This window comes from Bactrocera dorsalis, chromosome 4 (genome assembly GCF_023373825.1).
Source record: "Bactrocera dorsalis isolate Fly_Bdor chromosome 4, ASM2337382v1, whole genome shotgun sequence".
Taxonomy (NCBI): Eukaryota; Metazoa; Arthropoda; class Insecta; order Diptera; family Tephritidae; genus Bactrocera; species Bactrocera dorsalis.
Genome location: NC_064306.1, coordinates 66,166,554 through 66,183,615, shown reverse-complemented (window position 1 = coordinate 66,183,615; position 17,062 = coordinate 66,166,554). Strand labels below are relative to the sequence as shown.

The 17,062-nt window shown below is 35.8% G+C and overlaps 3 protein-coding genes across 7 annotated transcripts; all 3 read left to right on the top strand.

Moving 5' to 3' along the window:
- The first annotated feature begins 470 nt into the window (after positions 1-470).
- Positions 471-1,873, top strand: LOC105223679 (phospholipase A1). Its single transcript, XM_011201456.2, has 3 exons — positions 471-764; positions 828-1,090; positions 1,162-1,873. The coding sequence occupies exons 1-3, from the start codon at positions 572-574 to the stop codon at positions 1,825-1,827; spliced, it is 1,122 nt and encodes a 373-aa protein (XP_011199758.2). The 5' UTR covers positions 471-571; the 3' UTR covers positions 1,828-1,873.
- A 2,934-nt stretch (positions 1,874-4,807) lies between these two features.
- On the top strand, positions 4,808-11,150 carry LOC125778342 (vitellogenin-1-like). Of its 4 annotated transcripts, XM_049455380.1 has the most exons (4): positions 4,808-5,099; positions 5,163-5,425; positions 5,485-5,551; positions 10,422-11,150. In XM_049455380.1, the coding sequence occupies exons 1-4, from the start codon at positions 4,880-4,882 to the stop codon at positions 11,045-11,047; spliced, it is 1,176 nt and encodes a 391-aa protein (XP_049311337.1). In that variant the 5' UTR covers positions 4,808-4,879; the 3' UTR covers positions 11,048-11,150. The 4 variants fall into 4 exon arrangements, with proteins under 4 accessions (XP_049311337.1, XP_049311336.1, XP_049311334.1 ...); XM_049455379.1 differs by lacking the exons at positions 5,163-5,425; positions 5,485-5,551 and adding an exon at positions 10,017-10,279 and having other exon boundaries at positions 4,812-5,099; positions 10,355-11,150; XM_049455377.1 differs by lacking the exon at positions 10,422-11,150 and having other exon boundaries at positions 4,816-5,099; positions 5,485-6,420.
- A 2,215-nt stretch (positions 11,151-13,365) lies between these two features.
- Positions 13,366-16,280, top strand: LOC105223678 (phospholipase A1). 2 transcript variants are annotated; one of them, XM_011201455.4, is made up of 4 exons: positions 13,366-13,671; positions 13,742-14,004; positions 14,070-14,740; positions 16,029-16,280. In XM_011201455.4, the coding sequence occupies exons 1-4, from the start codon at positions 13,452-13,454 to the stop codon at positions 16,144-16,146; spliced, it is 1,272 nt and encodes a 423-aa protein (XP_011199757.2). In that variant the 5' UTR covers positions 13,366-13,451; the 3' UTR covers positions 16,147-16,280. The 2 variants fall into 2 exon arrangements, with proteins under 2 accessions (XP_011199757.2, XP_029405081.2); XM_029549221.2 differs by having other exon boundaries at positions 13,367-13,671; positions 14,070-14,749.
- The last annotated feature ends 782 nt before the right edge of the window (positions 16,281-17,062 follow it).

Below are 17,062 nucleotides of genomic sequence, written 5' to 3'. Positions count from 1 at the left end.
GACAAATGGGGTTCTGCACGAAATTTAAATTAAAAAGTCTTACTATTTTTTGCCCATAGTGTTATATATAACACTATAACTATCTCACTTAGTATTATGTAGTATATACAACCGTTAGGTGAACAAAACAATTATACTATGAAGCGACATGTTGGGAGAGAAAACCCTCCAGAAGGAAAGATATTGTGGATCCGCCACTGATTTTGCACAAAATATCTTAAAAACAAAACACTATTTTATCATCGGTATTTACACGTGCATTGAAATGTTTTCTATTGCAGATTTTCCATCTTAATATCCAATAATTAGCAGACAACGCTCAGAGAACGTGACTACGATAATATATATTAACCATAAAAATGTTAAGCAATCGTGACTTCTATACTAACTTTCAACTAATGAGGGAGGTAAATAAGTTCGCTTGAGTAAAACTATTGTCAGTGATTTGTTTGAATATTTTTAAGGTGTTTTCATGAAAAAAGAAATCATCTTGTCAGTTACAAGGGACTTCGTATAGGTATCAGGTCGATAATTTGATTTTTAAAGAAAAAAGCGCAGAAAAATTAGCGAAATGAAATTTTTATATTTCATAACGCTTTTTGCTATTTTGCATAACCAAGCGAGATTGGTATCCCCAGCAGCTTCCGCAATTAATTCCATTTTGGCAAAGAGCAAAAGCTTGCTAGACAATATTTATAAGACCTTCACGCATGTGGTGCCAGCGCTACCTCTAAAAATGGGAACATCCACCATTAATCTCGTCTGTGAGTTACTAAAGAAGAAGGTGGCTACTAACTTGACAGACTGTAAATAATCAAATCTTTTAGGTACGACTTTCCACAACTACATCCAAAAGCATATACCCGCTAAATTCACACCAAAGTTGAAGAACATCAAGCTACAACTGCGTACCGCTTGTGCTAAGCGTGAGTATCCACTAAGCGATCTCAGTGGTTTGGCAGCTGACAAAGACTTCGATCGTAAAAAGAAGACGGTTATTATGTCGACCGGCTGGACTACGCAAGTGGATAACGGGCAACACGACATACTGGCCAAGGCGTACAACTGCCGTGGGGACACAAATTATTTGGTACTAAACGCTATGCTCTTCTCAAACCTCTTATTCAATGACGTGATTTACTTCCTTTGCTCAAAAAACAGGCGCTCGATGTCAGCGACTACATACAGACACTATACACTTGGTCCTCAGAGAACACCAACACGATTGGCAAATATGTCGCCAAGGGGCTGCAGAAGCTGCTGACCTTTATAGACGTCGCCGACTTGCACTTGATCGGCCACAGCTTGGGCGCACAAATAATGGGCTCGGCGGCGCGTCACTATCGCATGCTGACTGGCAAAAGTTTACCCTACGTGACCGGTTTGGATCCCGCTCTACCGTGCTTCAGCATACGCAAGGGCTTGAGTACACTTTCATCGCAAGATGCCGACTTCGTTGATATCATACATACAGATCCTGGCGTACTCGGCCAATACGAAACTTATGGCCATGTTGGTTTCTACGTCGGTGGTAAATACCCCATAAAAAACGGTTGCACAACACCGAGCTGTTCGCATGGCATTGTTATCCCATTTTATGCGGAGTCCGTTTATCCAAATAACAACCGTGACTTTATTGCGAAGCAATGTACGTCTTCCAAGCGTCTCAACTGCAATGGCGCTGAGACTGTGATGGGTTTTGCGGTTTCACATAACGCGAGGGGCACATATATGCTGGAGACAAACGCTAAGGCGCCTTATGGTAAAAATGCAGGTAGTGGGTATACAGATCCCAAATCGTCAAAGTGTGGCACATGCCAGGGTTAAAATCAATAAAGTTCTATAATCTGTTAGATATTTCAATAAGTGCATTCAGAGACCGCGTTTCTCTATTGGGTGGCTGCCATAGACTTCTTTGTAACTTGCCGATATTCGCTTTTTGGTTTGTAGAGCTTTTGTTGACATAAATTATATACTTAAACTGTGGTGCCGTATTTTAATGAAGAATTGAAGAGTCCTTAACTGCTTTGACTGGTTTCTCAAAGAGCTAAAGAATCCTTCTTTACTTCAGACCATCTTCTAAAGCTTCAAAAATCACTTAAATCCCTTTCCCCATTAAAAGCTCTTAGTGAGAGTAATCGTGACTCTTACATCGTTACCAAAAGTTTCTACAAAAAGACAGCATTTATAAAGGTTTTAACCAAAAATTTCCTCATATGCTTTGATAATTAGAGTGTGAGCTTACTGTAGCAACATTAGCTCTTAATAGCTTTTCCAAATCACTACCAATCTTTTCGTCCAATTTGGCGGCCGTTCCCACGAGAGTCGGGTCTACGTAAGCGAAATGGACCTGGATTTTTACCCGGCCAAGTGATGTAAACTCAACAGAATTATGCCGCTACAACAACAAAAAAACTAAATCGACTCACAATATTTATAATTCTCTGAGAGCGCTTGGTAAAAATATTGCATCTCAATTTAGAATGAAATTTTAATGACTCTAATTTTCGAACTATTTATCGAATTAAAGAGAGCCACTCTCTTTATCACTTGTGTCATGTGAAATTATTAATCGAAAACACAGGTGGCGCTGAAAATATAATGGTGATGGTAAAACCGATATACATATTTCATATATCGATAAAAATCGTAATCAATATTATTACGCGGTAAATATAGGGCGCGGCCTTGTCGACAGGAGACCCTTTTGACGTAGCGAGTCAAACACTAATAACATTTGTATCGGTGCATACTAAAATTATGCTCTTTGGAAGTTCAGATTTTCGATACTTTCTAATTTTATGTATGTAAATAATAACACAACAAAAACGATTTAAGATATCATTGAAATTCTTTATTTCTGTGAAAGATTATTAGGTGCCTCTTGCAGAGGTCTAGACGTTTAACCCAATTTTCAACGGTTTTAAGCATAAATCGGCCGATACTCACGTTCGATATTCGTACGCAGTTCATCAATCGTCGCTTGCTTGTTACCATAGATTATAGATTTGGCATAACCCCGCAGGATGTATTCTACCGGCGTCAAATCACACGACCGATGCGGCCAATTGACTCAACCATTTTGTGAGATAACACGTTCACAAACTTAGTTTTCCGCTGTGTGCTCCTGTTAGAAGCACATATTGCCCAAGTCCACATCATCCAATTCGAGCCAAAAATATTCGGTTATCATTGAGCGGTAGCGATTGGCATTCACAGTAACGTGCCGGTCTTGATCATCACGGAAGAAGTACGGCTCATAAGCCGCATCAAACCGTAACTTTCTCGAGATCAAATGGTGACTCGTGAAGCACGTGTGGATTTCTGCCTGACCAATAACGCATATTTTTTGTTATTGAAGAAGCCAATCAGCCAAAAATGAGCCTCATCGCTGAAGATAATTTTTCGATGAAAATCCGGATCGTTTACAAGCTGTTGGTCAGCCCAACTCACGGACATACGACGATGCCGGTGGTCAAGCGACTTCAGTTCTTAGGTCAATTTGATCTTGTAAGCATGTAGGCTAAGATATTTTCGCAAAGTTCGCCACAATGACGTCACGGAGATGCCCCACGCTTGAGAACGTCGTTTGGGTCTTCCTCAATTGGTACGCAAGCGGCAGCAATATTATCGACACTACAGAACTTCTTGTTTCACGGACACAGGGACATTTTGTATTGTGCCTGTGGATTCATATTTTTCCGCTAGACTCTCAATTGTTGATCTGACAGGATGGTTATGACGAACAAACATTGAATGTAGCGTTCTTAAAGTTGAGGCCACTGACTCCGAATTTCGGCAGTAAATTATAATTATTTCGACTCCATGTTGGATCGTATATTTTTCCATGATGAAATGGTAAACTTTACTGAAGATAAATGTGAAAAGAGCGGAAAAAATATGGCATCGTTTGTTGTCGCTATCGGTCTATATTTGTAGCGTCCTGAAAGTATAGTTTTTAACTTCATAGATCTCCTTACCCTTTAACAGGCCACAGTTAAGTTGACAGGACGTGAAGATGGCTTCATTAGAATTAAATTGGTACGATTTTCAATAAGGCCTAACCCTCAAAAGGGGCATTATACTTTAACGAGATTTTGATACAAGTGTCCGAGTTGAGTCTGAACCAAATTTATTTAATTCGGAATAAATTAGATAATGCTTAGTTTTAGTATGTGTGTTATTCATATTAATGCTCGTGTTTTACTTGAGGACTCGTATCATACTGCTTTGAAAATAGCTGCTGAAATCATAGGCAATGTACTGGTTAGTAATCATCAAACTCCTAACTTAAAAAGCGGAATAGTGAACTTTCAACTGTAAATTTTCCTCACTGTTATGAAGATATTGAATTTTAATAACACTATTATGAAATTATTTGTGTCATCATACGAATCTCGTTGCGATTTCTTGCTCGTATCTCCTCACATAAAATCCATCCTTCACATAACTTCCTTGGGTTTCGCACCACTTCTAGACTACCTCACAATTGGCAGATTATTCTAAATTAATGTGACTAAACTAAAACCAAGACTAATTTTTCTAAACCTATATCGAAGAATTGAACGAAATTAAGAAACTTTTGTTTTTTCGAAAAACCTTGGATTTTAATAAAGCGTGCCGTACAAAGAAAAATTACGGACATTTCGGACCACCGTTACTTCAGATAAGCTAACTGCGCATTTTAAATAAATTGGCATACTTCAAAGGTTTGAAATTTACCGAAACTATCAATATTACTTTATGAGCCTGTTAAAATTGCAAATTACAATACAATTACCAAGCAACTTTCGTATAAATAAGAGTCGGAGCTTACAAAAATCCAAAGTTCAATTAAGCATTGACAAGTAAAACCGTTACTTCACACAAGTTCGACACAATGAAGCTCTTCTACTTCCTTCCATTTCTGGCTTTGTTCGAGAGAGGTGCTACTCAAGGCACTATAGCGCAGAACTACATTTACTCGGTGTCTGAAATTATAGCAGCCTTAAGGGAAAGTGGAGAGGACATGTTTCGGGCTGATTATTTCTTCAAGGTCGTAGAAAACCTAATTACGGGTGTGCCATTTCAGATAGCGTCGGGGATATTAAATTCAGTTTGTGAGTATAAAAAAGTGTGTCAACACTTTAAGGATTGATTCAGTCCGTTGATGAAATTTTCAGGCGCAACGGTGCTAGCGCAGGGTAGAGATCAAACACCCGATCAATATGTACCGAGAAGAGAAGACATTAAACTACAGCTACGCACCTCTTGTGGAGGACGTGAATATGCCATCGATAATATCTTGGAGATAGCTGAAGATCCTGATTTTGATCCCGAAAAGAAAACAGTAATTTTTTCAAACGGTTTCTTATCAACATTGGACTTTCCTGCGACCCCGGATTTGGCCAAGGCATTTAGTTGTCGCGGTGATACTAATTTTCTGGTATTATTAACTCTTTTCGATTTTATATCGCAAACTATATAAACTATTTCTCTACATAGGTGCTAGACTCCAGTGGATATTTGACAACGCTTTATGTTTGGGCCGCACAAAACACTGTTACAATAGGTGAATATCTCGCTGAGGGCATACAAAGTCTGAGCCAGATTATAGACATCGAAAAACTGCACATAATCGGCCACAGTTTGGGCGCACAAATAATGGCCGCTGCCGCCCGGCATTACACTGATCTCACAGACAATCAACTACCACATGTGACGGGTCTGGATCCCGCCTATCCTTGTTTTAATGAGAGCGAGGTGCTCACCATTCTCTCAGCCAGTGATGCCGAGTTTGTTGATAACATAATCACGGCTCCCGGTATTACGGGACAATTTTCTGCCAGCGGTGATGCCACCTTCTATGTGGGTGGCTTGTTTCCCGTCCAAGATCCGTGCATAGGCCCACTTTGTTCTCATCTCATCGCTATTTACTACTACATAGAATCGGTCTATCCAAATAATGAGCGCAATTTTCTAGCAAGGCGTTGCAGTTCACTGTATAGACTAAAGGCGGGTAGGTGTAACGGTGATGAATATCCAATGGGCCTAGCAGTACCACACGACTTAAAGGGTAGGTATATCCTGGAGGTGAATGAGGAGAGACCGTATGGCAAAAATGCAACTGAGGACTATATGGATCCGGAAACCACTACTTGTGGCCTTTGCGAGGTCTCGGAAGAAGACAGTATTTGAATTTACCTTATATTATTTCAATAATCAATATAACTATTCTTCTTTATTCCTATAAATGAATTATATAATGAAGTAACATAAGTATAGGTATATTGGTTATTAAGGATTATAGTACTTTCATAATCAATTTATCTATACTTGTGTTAATCAACTCTATAAATTAAATATCTAATCAAATATACTATATAAAGGAATATCTATATATAAATATTCTACTCGTCAATAAAATTCCATTTTAGTAATGCCAACTACTGCTAAATCTTTGTGTTACTAGCCCTTACTGTAGCCACCTCAGAGCTAAAAAAAATAAAAACAGAATTAACCAGTAGATTTAATGTGTATATCTTTGTAACCATTAAAGTTAAATCTCTCTGCACGAATTTTTTTAACAGCCAATACGCAAGTGTGAAAATCGGAGAAATCTAATGAAAACCTCGTTTACTCCTCACATAAAAGTAATGTTGAAGACTACTAAATTTGCGATAAATTAATATCTAGATAGGTTAAAGATATACTATTTTACGCCCGATATGATATGAGAACGCCAGGGCTAATGTTGGTTTGATCCAAGTAGAGTTTCTATTTTCAATAGCTTTTTTTTGACAGATCACGCATTAGTCTTGTCAATCTGTGATGATATTTGTTCAGTATTGTTTGGCATCATGGAAAGACTTACGTCTGAACAACCAACAAATCGTGTGATATCACACCGTTAGACTTTTTCCTGTGGGGAAATGTAAATTCTAAAAAGCCTATGGGACAATCCTGCTTCGATTCTGACCCTAGAGCAGAGCATTACCCGTGTCATTCGTCAGTTATCAGTCGAAATCCTATAACGAGTCATCTGAAATTGGACTCAACGGATGGATCATCTAAGACGTAGCCGCGACCAACATTTAAAAGAGATAATCTTCAAAAAATAAATATCAAAGAATGTTCTTTCGAATGATAATAAACATTTTCCTTTAAATTTGAAAATTTCACTGTTTTTTCTTTAAAGAAGTATGGTACGTCGAAATGAGTCCTCCTTAATATTACAAATAAAAAATATTCAAAATACTTTTTCAAGCATACCAGAGCGAGGTGCAATCAGCCCATCTCTTTCTTTCCCCTCAATATACCCAATATAGTGGTTACCATCTTCCCTCCTGTATTTAAACCATTTGGTCGAAATGTGTTCCATTTTAACGAAATTGAATGGATAAGTTTTCTTAGAAATTATGTGGTTTACCACTGAATATAAATGGAATTAGTTTAGAGCTTGGTCTAAACCTCATATCCCTAATATTGGGTAGTCGAAAAAGTCTTTTCGTATTTGAAATCAAACTTCAACTAATTTTTTTTTTATATTTATTATGAGGTTTTGGTCGACCACTTTTTGCCATTTTTCCGCTAGAGACATTATTTCATCAGTATAAAACTTTTCTGGTTTCTCGACGAAAAACTGCGGCAAGTAATTTTCAAAGGCTTCTCTTGAAGACAACTTTACTCCATTAAGGGAGTTCTGCATTGACCGAAACAAACAAATGGTAGTCCTATGGTGCTCTCCCAGCTTTTGCCGAGTCATTAAAGATGTGTGTGATTTAGCGTTATCTTGAAGGAAGACGAAGCCCTTTCTGTTGATTAGTTTTGGCGTTTTCAATCAATCAATTCAATCGGTTGACCAGGGTGGAGCAGCTCATAGCGAATAAATCTTTTCCAATTCCACCAAACACTCAGCATAACCTTACAAGGCGTCAATCCTGGCTTTACGAGCATTTGTTGAGCTTCACCAAGCTTGGACCATGATCCTTTTTACACATTGTTGTCGTATTTTATCCACTTTTCGAATTTTTGTTTTGTTAAATGAAGCTTAAGATCTTCCTTTGCAACACTATATGTTAAGACACAATATGCAAAGATTTCTTCGACTAACCAAAATAATGAATTCCGATCTTTTGGTTGAAGTTTTCCACATCTACTTAATGTAATAACTTCAGTACCTTCTTTGGAGTTTATATTACACATATGTTATTTGAGATTGATTTTAAAATAATTTTCGCTGTCTGGAAGTAAAATGTAGTTATAAAACTAAGTCAGTCTCTGATCTTCAATATAAGCGAAGAAGATACCAAATTTGATTCTAATTTTCTTGTAATTTTATCATATAATCAGGGCTGAATTCTATTCTAACATTTTTTGAAAATGAAGTTTCACCAACAATAGAAGATAAGTCCCCGGCTTTGATACTTGCGAGTTGCAAGAGTATAAAACGTATGGTTACAGCCGAACTTAGTCCTTCCTTACTTGTTATATACTTATATATATATATTGTTTTCTTGAATAGACACTTCAACGTAATGTCATTTAACAGGTTATTACATAAACTGAAATAGTTTCTAATAACATTAGAAAGCAAAACAGTCATTAATTTGAAGCTTCACTTTGTGGAATGTCCGAAATCAGTAACATTATTCAATCAGTTGTTTTACAAAATTTGCAAAAATATTAACTCAAACTGAACAAACAAGTTGATTGAGTTGTTTTTAACTTAACAATTTCTGTGTTGTTGCTCATCTATTTTAATGTCATTTTAACTCTTCTTTTTTTGTACTAATCTGTTCTTATTGCAAATCGAATTTTATTAGAAAATTTTATAGAACTCATTTTGGCAAACTGTCAGTAAAGTGTCTTTGTTCGATTTTTCAAAGATTTCAGATTCTTAACCGATCTCAGAAACTACTTCACCAATTTTAATCAAATTTAGTTTGCGAGGTCTCTTAAACATTTCTATCATATGAAACGAAATTGGATAACAACTATGCCTACTTCTCATACATAAAAATTTTTAATTCTGAATCTATTCTTTCACTTTAGAATAAACAACAAATCAAAAGGCGATGAACCATTAGAATGGATAGCTAGTCACTACTAAATAAGGAAAAACGTTCACTTAATGCTTTCTCTATCATTACTGTTAGACATTGTAAAAGTGTTTTACCCTAAAAGCGTTCGTTATAAAATATCTCGAGGCATTCAGAGGTTCTATCATTCAGACACTTAACATTGTATGCCCTTGACTTGGTAAACATCTCGCTATATTTTCCACTTTTCCTTTCATCTTAACTTTCTAACAGCTCGTAACATGTCTTTTTTGTCAAAATTAGAGAACAGATCCAGCCCTATATACAATATATGATGAAACTAAAGGAATTTAAATTTATTAAAAAAAGGATAATATTTAGTTTTCCGAAAATTCGGTTAGAATGGAGAACTCAAACGATTTGACACAAATTCGTATACTTTGATATAGAGCGTGATACAATGAAAAACCACGGAAATTTCGAACCACCGTTATTTCAGATAAAGTAACTGCGCATTTAAAATAAATTGGCATACTTCAAAGGCTTGAAATTCGCCGAAACAATTAATTATTCTTTATGAGCTTGTTAAAATTACAAATTGGAATACAACTTCCGAGCAATTTTCGTATAAATAAGAGTTGGATCTTAGGAAAATCCAAAATTCAATTGTGCGCTGACAAGTGAAACCGTTACTTCACACAATTTGGACACAATGAAGCTCTTCTACTTCCTTTCATTTCTGGCTTTATTCGAGAGCGGTGCTACTCAAATCGCTATAGTGCAGAACTACATTTACTCGGTCTCTGAAATTATAGCAGCCTTAAGGGAAAGTGGACAGGATATGTATCAGGCTGAATACTTCTTCAGGGTCGTAGAAAACCTAATTACGGGTGTGCCATTTCAGATAGCGTCGGGGATATTAAATTCAGTTTGTGAGTATGAAATATGTCAACACATTTGTGGTTGCAGAGTTGTAGTCTAATGAGAAACTTTCAGGCTCGACGGTGCTAGCGCAGGGCAGAGATCAAACACCAGACCAGTATGTACCGAGAAGGGAAGACATTAAACTACAACTACGCACCTCTTGCGGAGGACGTGAATATGCCATCGATAATATATTGGAGATAGCTGAAGATCCAGACTTTGATCCCGAAAGGAAAACAGTAATTTTTTCGACTGGTTTCCTGTCAACTGTGAACTTCCCTGCAACCGGGGAATTGGCGCAGGCATTTAGTTGTCGCGGTGATACTAATTTTCTGGTAATGTTGAGAAATGATTAACTCTTTTCGATTTGATATAGCAAACTATAATATATAAACTATTTCTCAACACAGGTGCTAGACTCCGGTGGATATTTGACAACGCTTTATGTTTGGGCCGCACAAAACACCGATACCATAGGTGAATATCTCGCTGAGGGCATACAAAGTCTGAGTCAGATTATAGACATCGAAAAATTGCATATAATCGGCCACAGTTTGGGCGCACAAATAATGGCAGCAGCCGCCCGGCACTACACTGATCTCACAGGCAACCAACTACCGCATGTGACGGGTCTGGATCCCGCCTCACCCTGTTTTAACGAGGGAGAGGTGTTAACTATTATTTCAGCCAGCGATGCCGAGTTTGTTGACACCATAATCACGACACCTGGAATTGCGGGACAATTTGCTGCGAGCGGTGATGCTACTTTCTATGTGGGTGGCTTATTTCCTACACAAGTGCCGTGCACAACTTTGAGGTGTTCTCACGAAATCGCGATTAACTACTATATAGAATCGGTCTATCCAAATAATGAGCGGAATTTTCTTGCAAGGCGTTGTAGTTCACTGTATAGGCTGAATACGGGTAGGTGTAACGGTGATGAATATCCAATGGGCTTAGCAGTACCACACGATATAAAGGGTAGGTTCATCCTGGAGGTAAATGAGGAGAGACCGTATGGACAAAATGCAACTGAGGAGTACATGGATCCGCAAACCACCACTTGTGGTATTTGCGAAGTAACGGAAGAGGAAATTGCTTGAAATTGCAGTATTTTGCTGTACTTACATGTATGATATACTTATTCACTATACTTATTTGCTATAATTATTTACTCCTATAAACGAAATATATTATATATACTATTCTTCACTATGCCATTCTAGTTATTTCGAAAGAAATTTTAATTTTTCCAGTATCTGTTTCTTTTTATGGAAAATATTTTTTATACTAAAAAGTACAGATATTCTCTTTCAAGGAAGTTAATGTTGTTTGAAAACCAGTTATCTTCGGTGATAAGAAAAATCTTAGAGGACTGATGAGTTGTGGCAGAGCTTTTGATATCAACACGATCAAATCTTTTCGATTTTGTCAAAAAACGTATTTGAGAATTAACACTTACAACAAATATATGTTATCTACTCTAGATAAGGATAGACATTCGTACAAATTTTCATATATTTTTATAATTTGTGTGTCAGTTTTTCTGTTTCCACAGTGTCAACGTAAAAATGAATGTGCGGGTGAGGACTTTGGACCAATGTACGTTGCTTAAGCCGTTATAATCCCTAATTGCACTAGGAAGTGGAACAGTCATTAACTTGAAGCTTCACTCTGTGTTATTATCTAATGTAAGTAACTGTCATTATTTAGATAATGACACAGAGTGATTAAACAGTTTTCGCAGTATTTGCAAAAATATTATCTCAAGATAAACATAGGAAATAAATGTAGCTTAATTTCATTCTTTATCTGCATGGTTACAATGACCTTTTTATGACAAAAATATATTATTATTTTATTTGAAAATTCTGTAATTTTTTTTGACGACATGTCAGTATTGTGTCAGGCAATATGATACTATGACTCTAAGGGCGCAGCAAAAAAAAACTATTCTTTAGCGAATTTACTGTGAAGTGTCAAACAATATGACATTATGACCGTCAGAGTCCAGAAGACAAAATATTATTTTGACAACATATTATAGACATGTCAAATAATTTGTCATTGTGATTTGAGTGTACGTCATTTTAGATGTCATATACATTTAAATATATGTTATATGTATATAGTACATAGTTAAATATACCTATTTTCTTTGACAAAATATGTCCCTTATTATAGTGTCATGGACAGTCAACAAATGACGATTTTTTTTTAACCAACAATTTATTATTTGCCACTGTGCAACGACAGCCAACAAAAACGTCGAATATTAAAGCTTTTCGGTGTAAAGTTTAAAATATAGTTATAAAAATATATCGGCTGTGTATTTAAAGTCATTGGCAACCCAAAATCCCGAAAAAAATTTCGGGATTAGCATCTTTGTTTTTTTGTAAATTTAAAAAAAATCACTATTTTTCACCGTAACCACATTAAATAATCAAAATCCCGAAAAAAATCGGGATCCCGTTTTTTCGGGATTGGCATCTTTTTTTGTATATTTAACTACAAAATCAAAATGCACTATCTTTCACCGTTATCACTTTGTTTTGCACCACTGTTCACTGCAATCTGTTTTTAATACATTGGCAACCTTATAATAAATGATGATTAATCAGAAAAATTGCCCTTATTTAAAAAATCATTTGTCATGCTTACTTATAATAAAAGTAAATTAGTACATATCAATATGGCTTAGCGTTGCCACCATATAACAATCATTTTACTTATCCACAATTTAGGTGTCAAGAGCATAAATATTTGTGACACCATGGCTAAAAAACAATATTCCAGTGACAAGATTTCATTAAAAAAACAAAATCAAAATTCCGAAAAAAAATTCGGGATCCCGTTTTTTCGGGATTGCCACTTTACATTTTATATTTAACTATAAAAACAAAATTCACAATTTTTCGCTGTTATTGCATTAAAAAAATAAAATAATCCCGAAGTTCGGGATCCTGTTTTTTCAGGAAGGACATCTTTTTTGTATATTTAAATACAAAAACCAAATTTATAATTTTTCACCCTTATCTTATTTAACAAAAAAATTAAAATACCGAAAAAATTCGGGATTCTGTTTTTCGGGATTGGCATTTTTTTGTGTATTTAACTATAAGAAGAAAATTTACTATTTTTCACCGTTATCACATTAAAAAAACTGAAAATCCCGAAAAAAATTCGGGATCCCGTTTTTTCGGGATTGACATCTTTTCTTTTATATTAAACTATAAAAAAAAATTAACTATTTTTCACCGTTATCACATTGTTTTGCTTCACCGTGCACTGCAATTTGAGGCACACCTAACAAGTTTGTCTCATGCAAATCGAACCAACGGAAAACCGCATATGATAAGCTAATGTAATTATGCCTAATTAAGATGGGAGCGAGAACTGCACTGGCATATAAATAGCAGAGCCACATTCTGGCAAAACTGCGGTGCAGTGTAAACAGTTATTCGCCGAAAGCTACAATTCGTATTTGATTCGCCGCGCACAGACGAAATGAAATTTCACACTATTTACCTGCTGTTGGCAACTGTAGGCGCCAGTGTCGCGTCAAATGGCACAATTTTCGATCTACTGCATTCCGTGGATCAAATTGCCAAGGGTATAATCGCTAGTGAACCTGGCCCACCGTCTCCGGACAACGTTTTCAAAAGTATAGAGAATATAGTGGTGGGTCTGCCACTTCAAATCGCCTCCAGCATAGCCAATTCAATTTGTGAGTAATAATTTTTGGTATGCCGCTGAATGATTTGCCTAAGTTGTTATTTGTTGCTTGATTTGCTCAGGTTCGGCGGTTATTAGTCAGGGTCGCGCCAAAACGCCGGAGAAATATGCGCCGGTACTCGGAGATATTAAATTTCAGTTGCGCACCGCTTGTGATAGGCGCTCGTATTCACTTGTGAACGCCAGCGGTTTGGCGGCCGATGAGAGCTTCGACCGCGCGAAGCCGACAGTTATATTTGCCACCGGTTGGACGACAACCGTGAACGGTAGCCAGCAGGATAGGCTGACCAAGGCGTACAACTGTCGTGGTGATGCCAATTACATAGTAATGAATGAATTGTTATTTTTGTTGTTGCATAATTTTCAAATTTCACTTTTATTTGCACACAGGCTTTAGATTTTGGCGATTACATGAAGACTTTGTATCCGTGGTCAGCGCAGAACACCGACGTCATTGGCAAATACGTGGCTGAGGCGCTGCTGCGACTGGCTTCGCTCATAAACATCGCGGACTTGCATTTAATTGGTCACAGTTTGGGCGCACAAATAATGAGTTCAGCGGCGCGTCACTACCGGGTTTTGTCGAAAGAAAGCCTACCCTATGTCACCGGTTTGGATCCAGCTTTACCGTGTTTCAACAACGATGAGACACTACCAACGCTGTCGGCAAGTGACGCCGACTTTGTCGACATCATACACACGGATCCCGGCGTCCTCGGTCAGTCGAAGGCCACCGGCAGTGTGGACTTCTTCGTGGGTGGCCATTCTGTCTTGCAGGAAGGTTGCTTCAGTATAACTTGTTCACACAGTCGTGCTGTCTCCTACTACGCGGAGTCGGTTTATCCCAACAATGCGGATAATTTTCTGGCCAAGCGTTGTGACTCTTTGAGAAGTCTGCAGGCGGGCAAATGTAAAGGCAAAGCTTATCCGATGGGCTACGCTGTGCCACATGACCTAAGAGGCACACATGTTTTGGAGGTGAATGATAAGTCGCCGTATGGCAAGAATGCTGGTGTTAGTTCTACGGATCCGGAAAGCACGACTTGTGGCAGCTGTGAGGCGTGAGTGAAGTAAATGATTACATGCATATACATATATACTCATAATTACATACATACATACATTATATGAATGAGTAAATACATACATATGTATATAATACCTTACATACACGCAATAAAATATCATATATATAAAAAAAGGTGATGGTTGAAATAATAAAATATAGAAATCAGCATATAGTGTTATAACTATCGATTTTTTTCTGTAATTTCGGTTTTTTTTTTCTTTTTTTTGTAAATAATTACTTAACGTTATCATTACCGATTGGTTCACCATAATTTTAAGCTATTAATTAACGATGTCTTTATCGATATTTTTCGGTGTGATAATCGATAAAAAAATCGTGTCAAATGTCATCAAAAATGTCAAATTACTGGGAAAAATAATGTCGAAAAAGACATCATTATTAAAAAGTGTTAAATTAGAGAAAAAATTTATTATCGATATTTTTTAAACATTTATCGATACATTGTACACGGAAAATATTATTAAAAATAGTATCGAAAAACACATCGCTAAATAAATGCGTGAAATTTTAGAAAAAATATTTGTATCGATACTTTCTAGATATTTATCGATACTTTATAGATAAAAAATGTTATTATCTATATTTTCCTTCTATAATTTCGCGCTTTTAATTAGCAATGTCAATTTCGATACTTTTTATTAATTATTTGACGTTTATCGGTAACGGTATTTTTATCGATATATTATGTTAATTTCTTTATAACCTCTAAGTGTGTTTGTATTTGTATTTTTGCTTTGTATTTTAAAAGCTTATCAAATATGTTAGCGTGTATAACAACCGATTGTTTATCCGAAATTATCGATTACGCTTGAACTTATACGCGCAAAATATTTTGAAGGGTGGTGGTTCAAATATAAATAACAAGAAAAGTTCATGTTTTAGTTATCACTTTATCTGTATCGACATTTTTCTTTGCGATTATCGATAATTATTTTTTCGATAATTTATTATTATCCATATTTTTTTTATTTTAAAAGGTATTTATCCATACTTTTCATTACAATTATCGATAGTTAATTTATCGATTTTTGTCGACAATTTATTGACCTAAAATATTATTATCGATATTTTAATTTTTTCAACTATCGATATTTTCCGATAATTGTAAATAATACCTAAGTGTGTTATTTATACATATACACATTTGTACCTAATCTCTATCAAGTATGTTAAAGAAAATCATCGAATTTTTAGACTGCCGATTTCGATTATAATTAAGAATTACGAAAATTCTTATGTTGCGTTTATATTTATACTAGCTCGTGCAATGTGGATCTTCTTCAAGCAATTTTTGGTCGACATCGGACTCCGCTGCCTTGCGAAACTCAACCAAACGCAATTGTCATATTACTCTCAGGTTGCTTGGTCAATATGTGATCGATTGGCATTTTTGTTTATCTTTGATTGGTTAGTTAGTTTAGATTTAAGGGGTATCTTATAGTTTTAAAAAGTTAATAAAATTCAAACATTTTACAAAAATTCATATGTAATAAATAAAACTATAAGGAAAATTTTTACGTTTTTACTCTCTAATCGATTTTTAGCATCGGAAAATTGTGTATAATTTAACCTAGGTTCACCTTGGTTGATTTGTTTTTCTAAAAATCTGGCAACACTTATCAATTTCATTTCACACAGAAGTTTTGAAGCCAATTTAAAATTCATTGTAACATTTTTTGAGCAATTTTATTAAATTTTTATTTTCATCCAGGTGGCAACGCTAACAATTTTTTTTACTTTAAGCCTCTGAGGTTGATTATAACGATGGTTATATCGTAATTTATTTGTAGAAATAGTGTCATTATCTTTTCCTAAAAAAAGGAAATGTGGCAACCCTTGAAAAACTACTACTGGCAGAACTTTTTAGCTCAATATGATGCCTTGTCAAACTGTAAAAATTTGTTGAAAAAATTTTAGCAATTGCGTATTTTCAAACATGTGGCAACCCTGTAATGATATTTTTATAATCTTAGTCAATAATCTTAACCAATCGGAAGCCAATTATAGTGCACAGATTCACTCTAAAATTTTTTGAATTTTTTTTATAATTTTTTATTTTTATTCAGGTGGCAACGCTTCCCATTTTTTTAGTTTAAGTCACTTGTGTTGATTCTAATGATTGTAATTTGGTAATTTATTTGTAGAAATTGTGTTGTCAATTTTACTAAAAAAAGGAAAAGGTGGCAACTCTTGAAAAATTAAGCTTGCTGAATGTTTTAGCTCATTATGTTGCATAGCCAAATTGTGAAAAAGTAATGAAGAAGTTTTAGCAATTTAGTATTTTGAAATATCT

Coding starts and splice junctions, on each gene's coding strand:
- LOC105223679 (XM_011201456.2), top strand. CDS start 572: ATGAAATTTTTATATTTCATAACGCTTTTTGCTATTTTGCATAACCAA. Junction 765..827: donor ATCCACCATTAATCTCGTCT/GTGAGTTACTAA, acceptor CAAATCTTTTAG/GTACGACTTTCCACAACTAC. Junction 1,091..1,161: donor GTGGGGACACAAATTATTTG/GTACTAAACGCT, acceptor CTCAAAAAACAG/GCGCTCGATGTCAGCGACTA.
- LOC125778342 (XM_049455380.1), top strand. CDS start 4,880: ATGAAGCTCTTCTACTTCCTTCCATTTCTGGCTTTGTTCGAGAGAGGT. Junction 5,100..5,162: donor GGGGATATTAAATTCAGTTT/GTGAGTATAAAA, acceptor TGAAATTTTCAG/GCGCAACGGTGCTAGCGCAG. Junction 5,552..10,421: donor ACAAAACACTGTTACAATAG/GTGAATATCTCG, acceptor CCGATACCATAG/GTGAATATCTCGCTGAGGGC.
- LOC105223678 (XM_011201455.4), top strand. CDS start 13,452: ATGAAATTTCACACTATTTACCTGCTGTTGGCAACTGTAGGCGCCAGT. Junction 13,672..13,741: donor CAGCATAGCCAATTCAATTT/GTGAGTAATAAT, acceptor TGATTTGCTCAG/GTTCGGCGGTTATTAGTCAG. Junction 14,741..16,028: donor ACTTGTGGCAGCTGTGAGGC/GTGAGTGAAGTA, acceptor TATTTATACTAG/CTCGTGCAATGTGGATCTTC.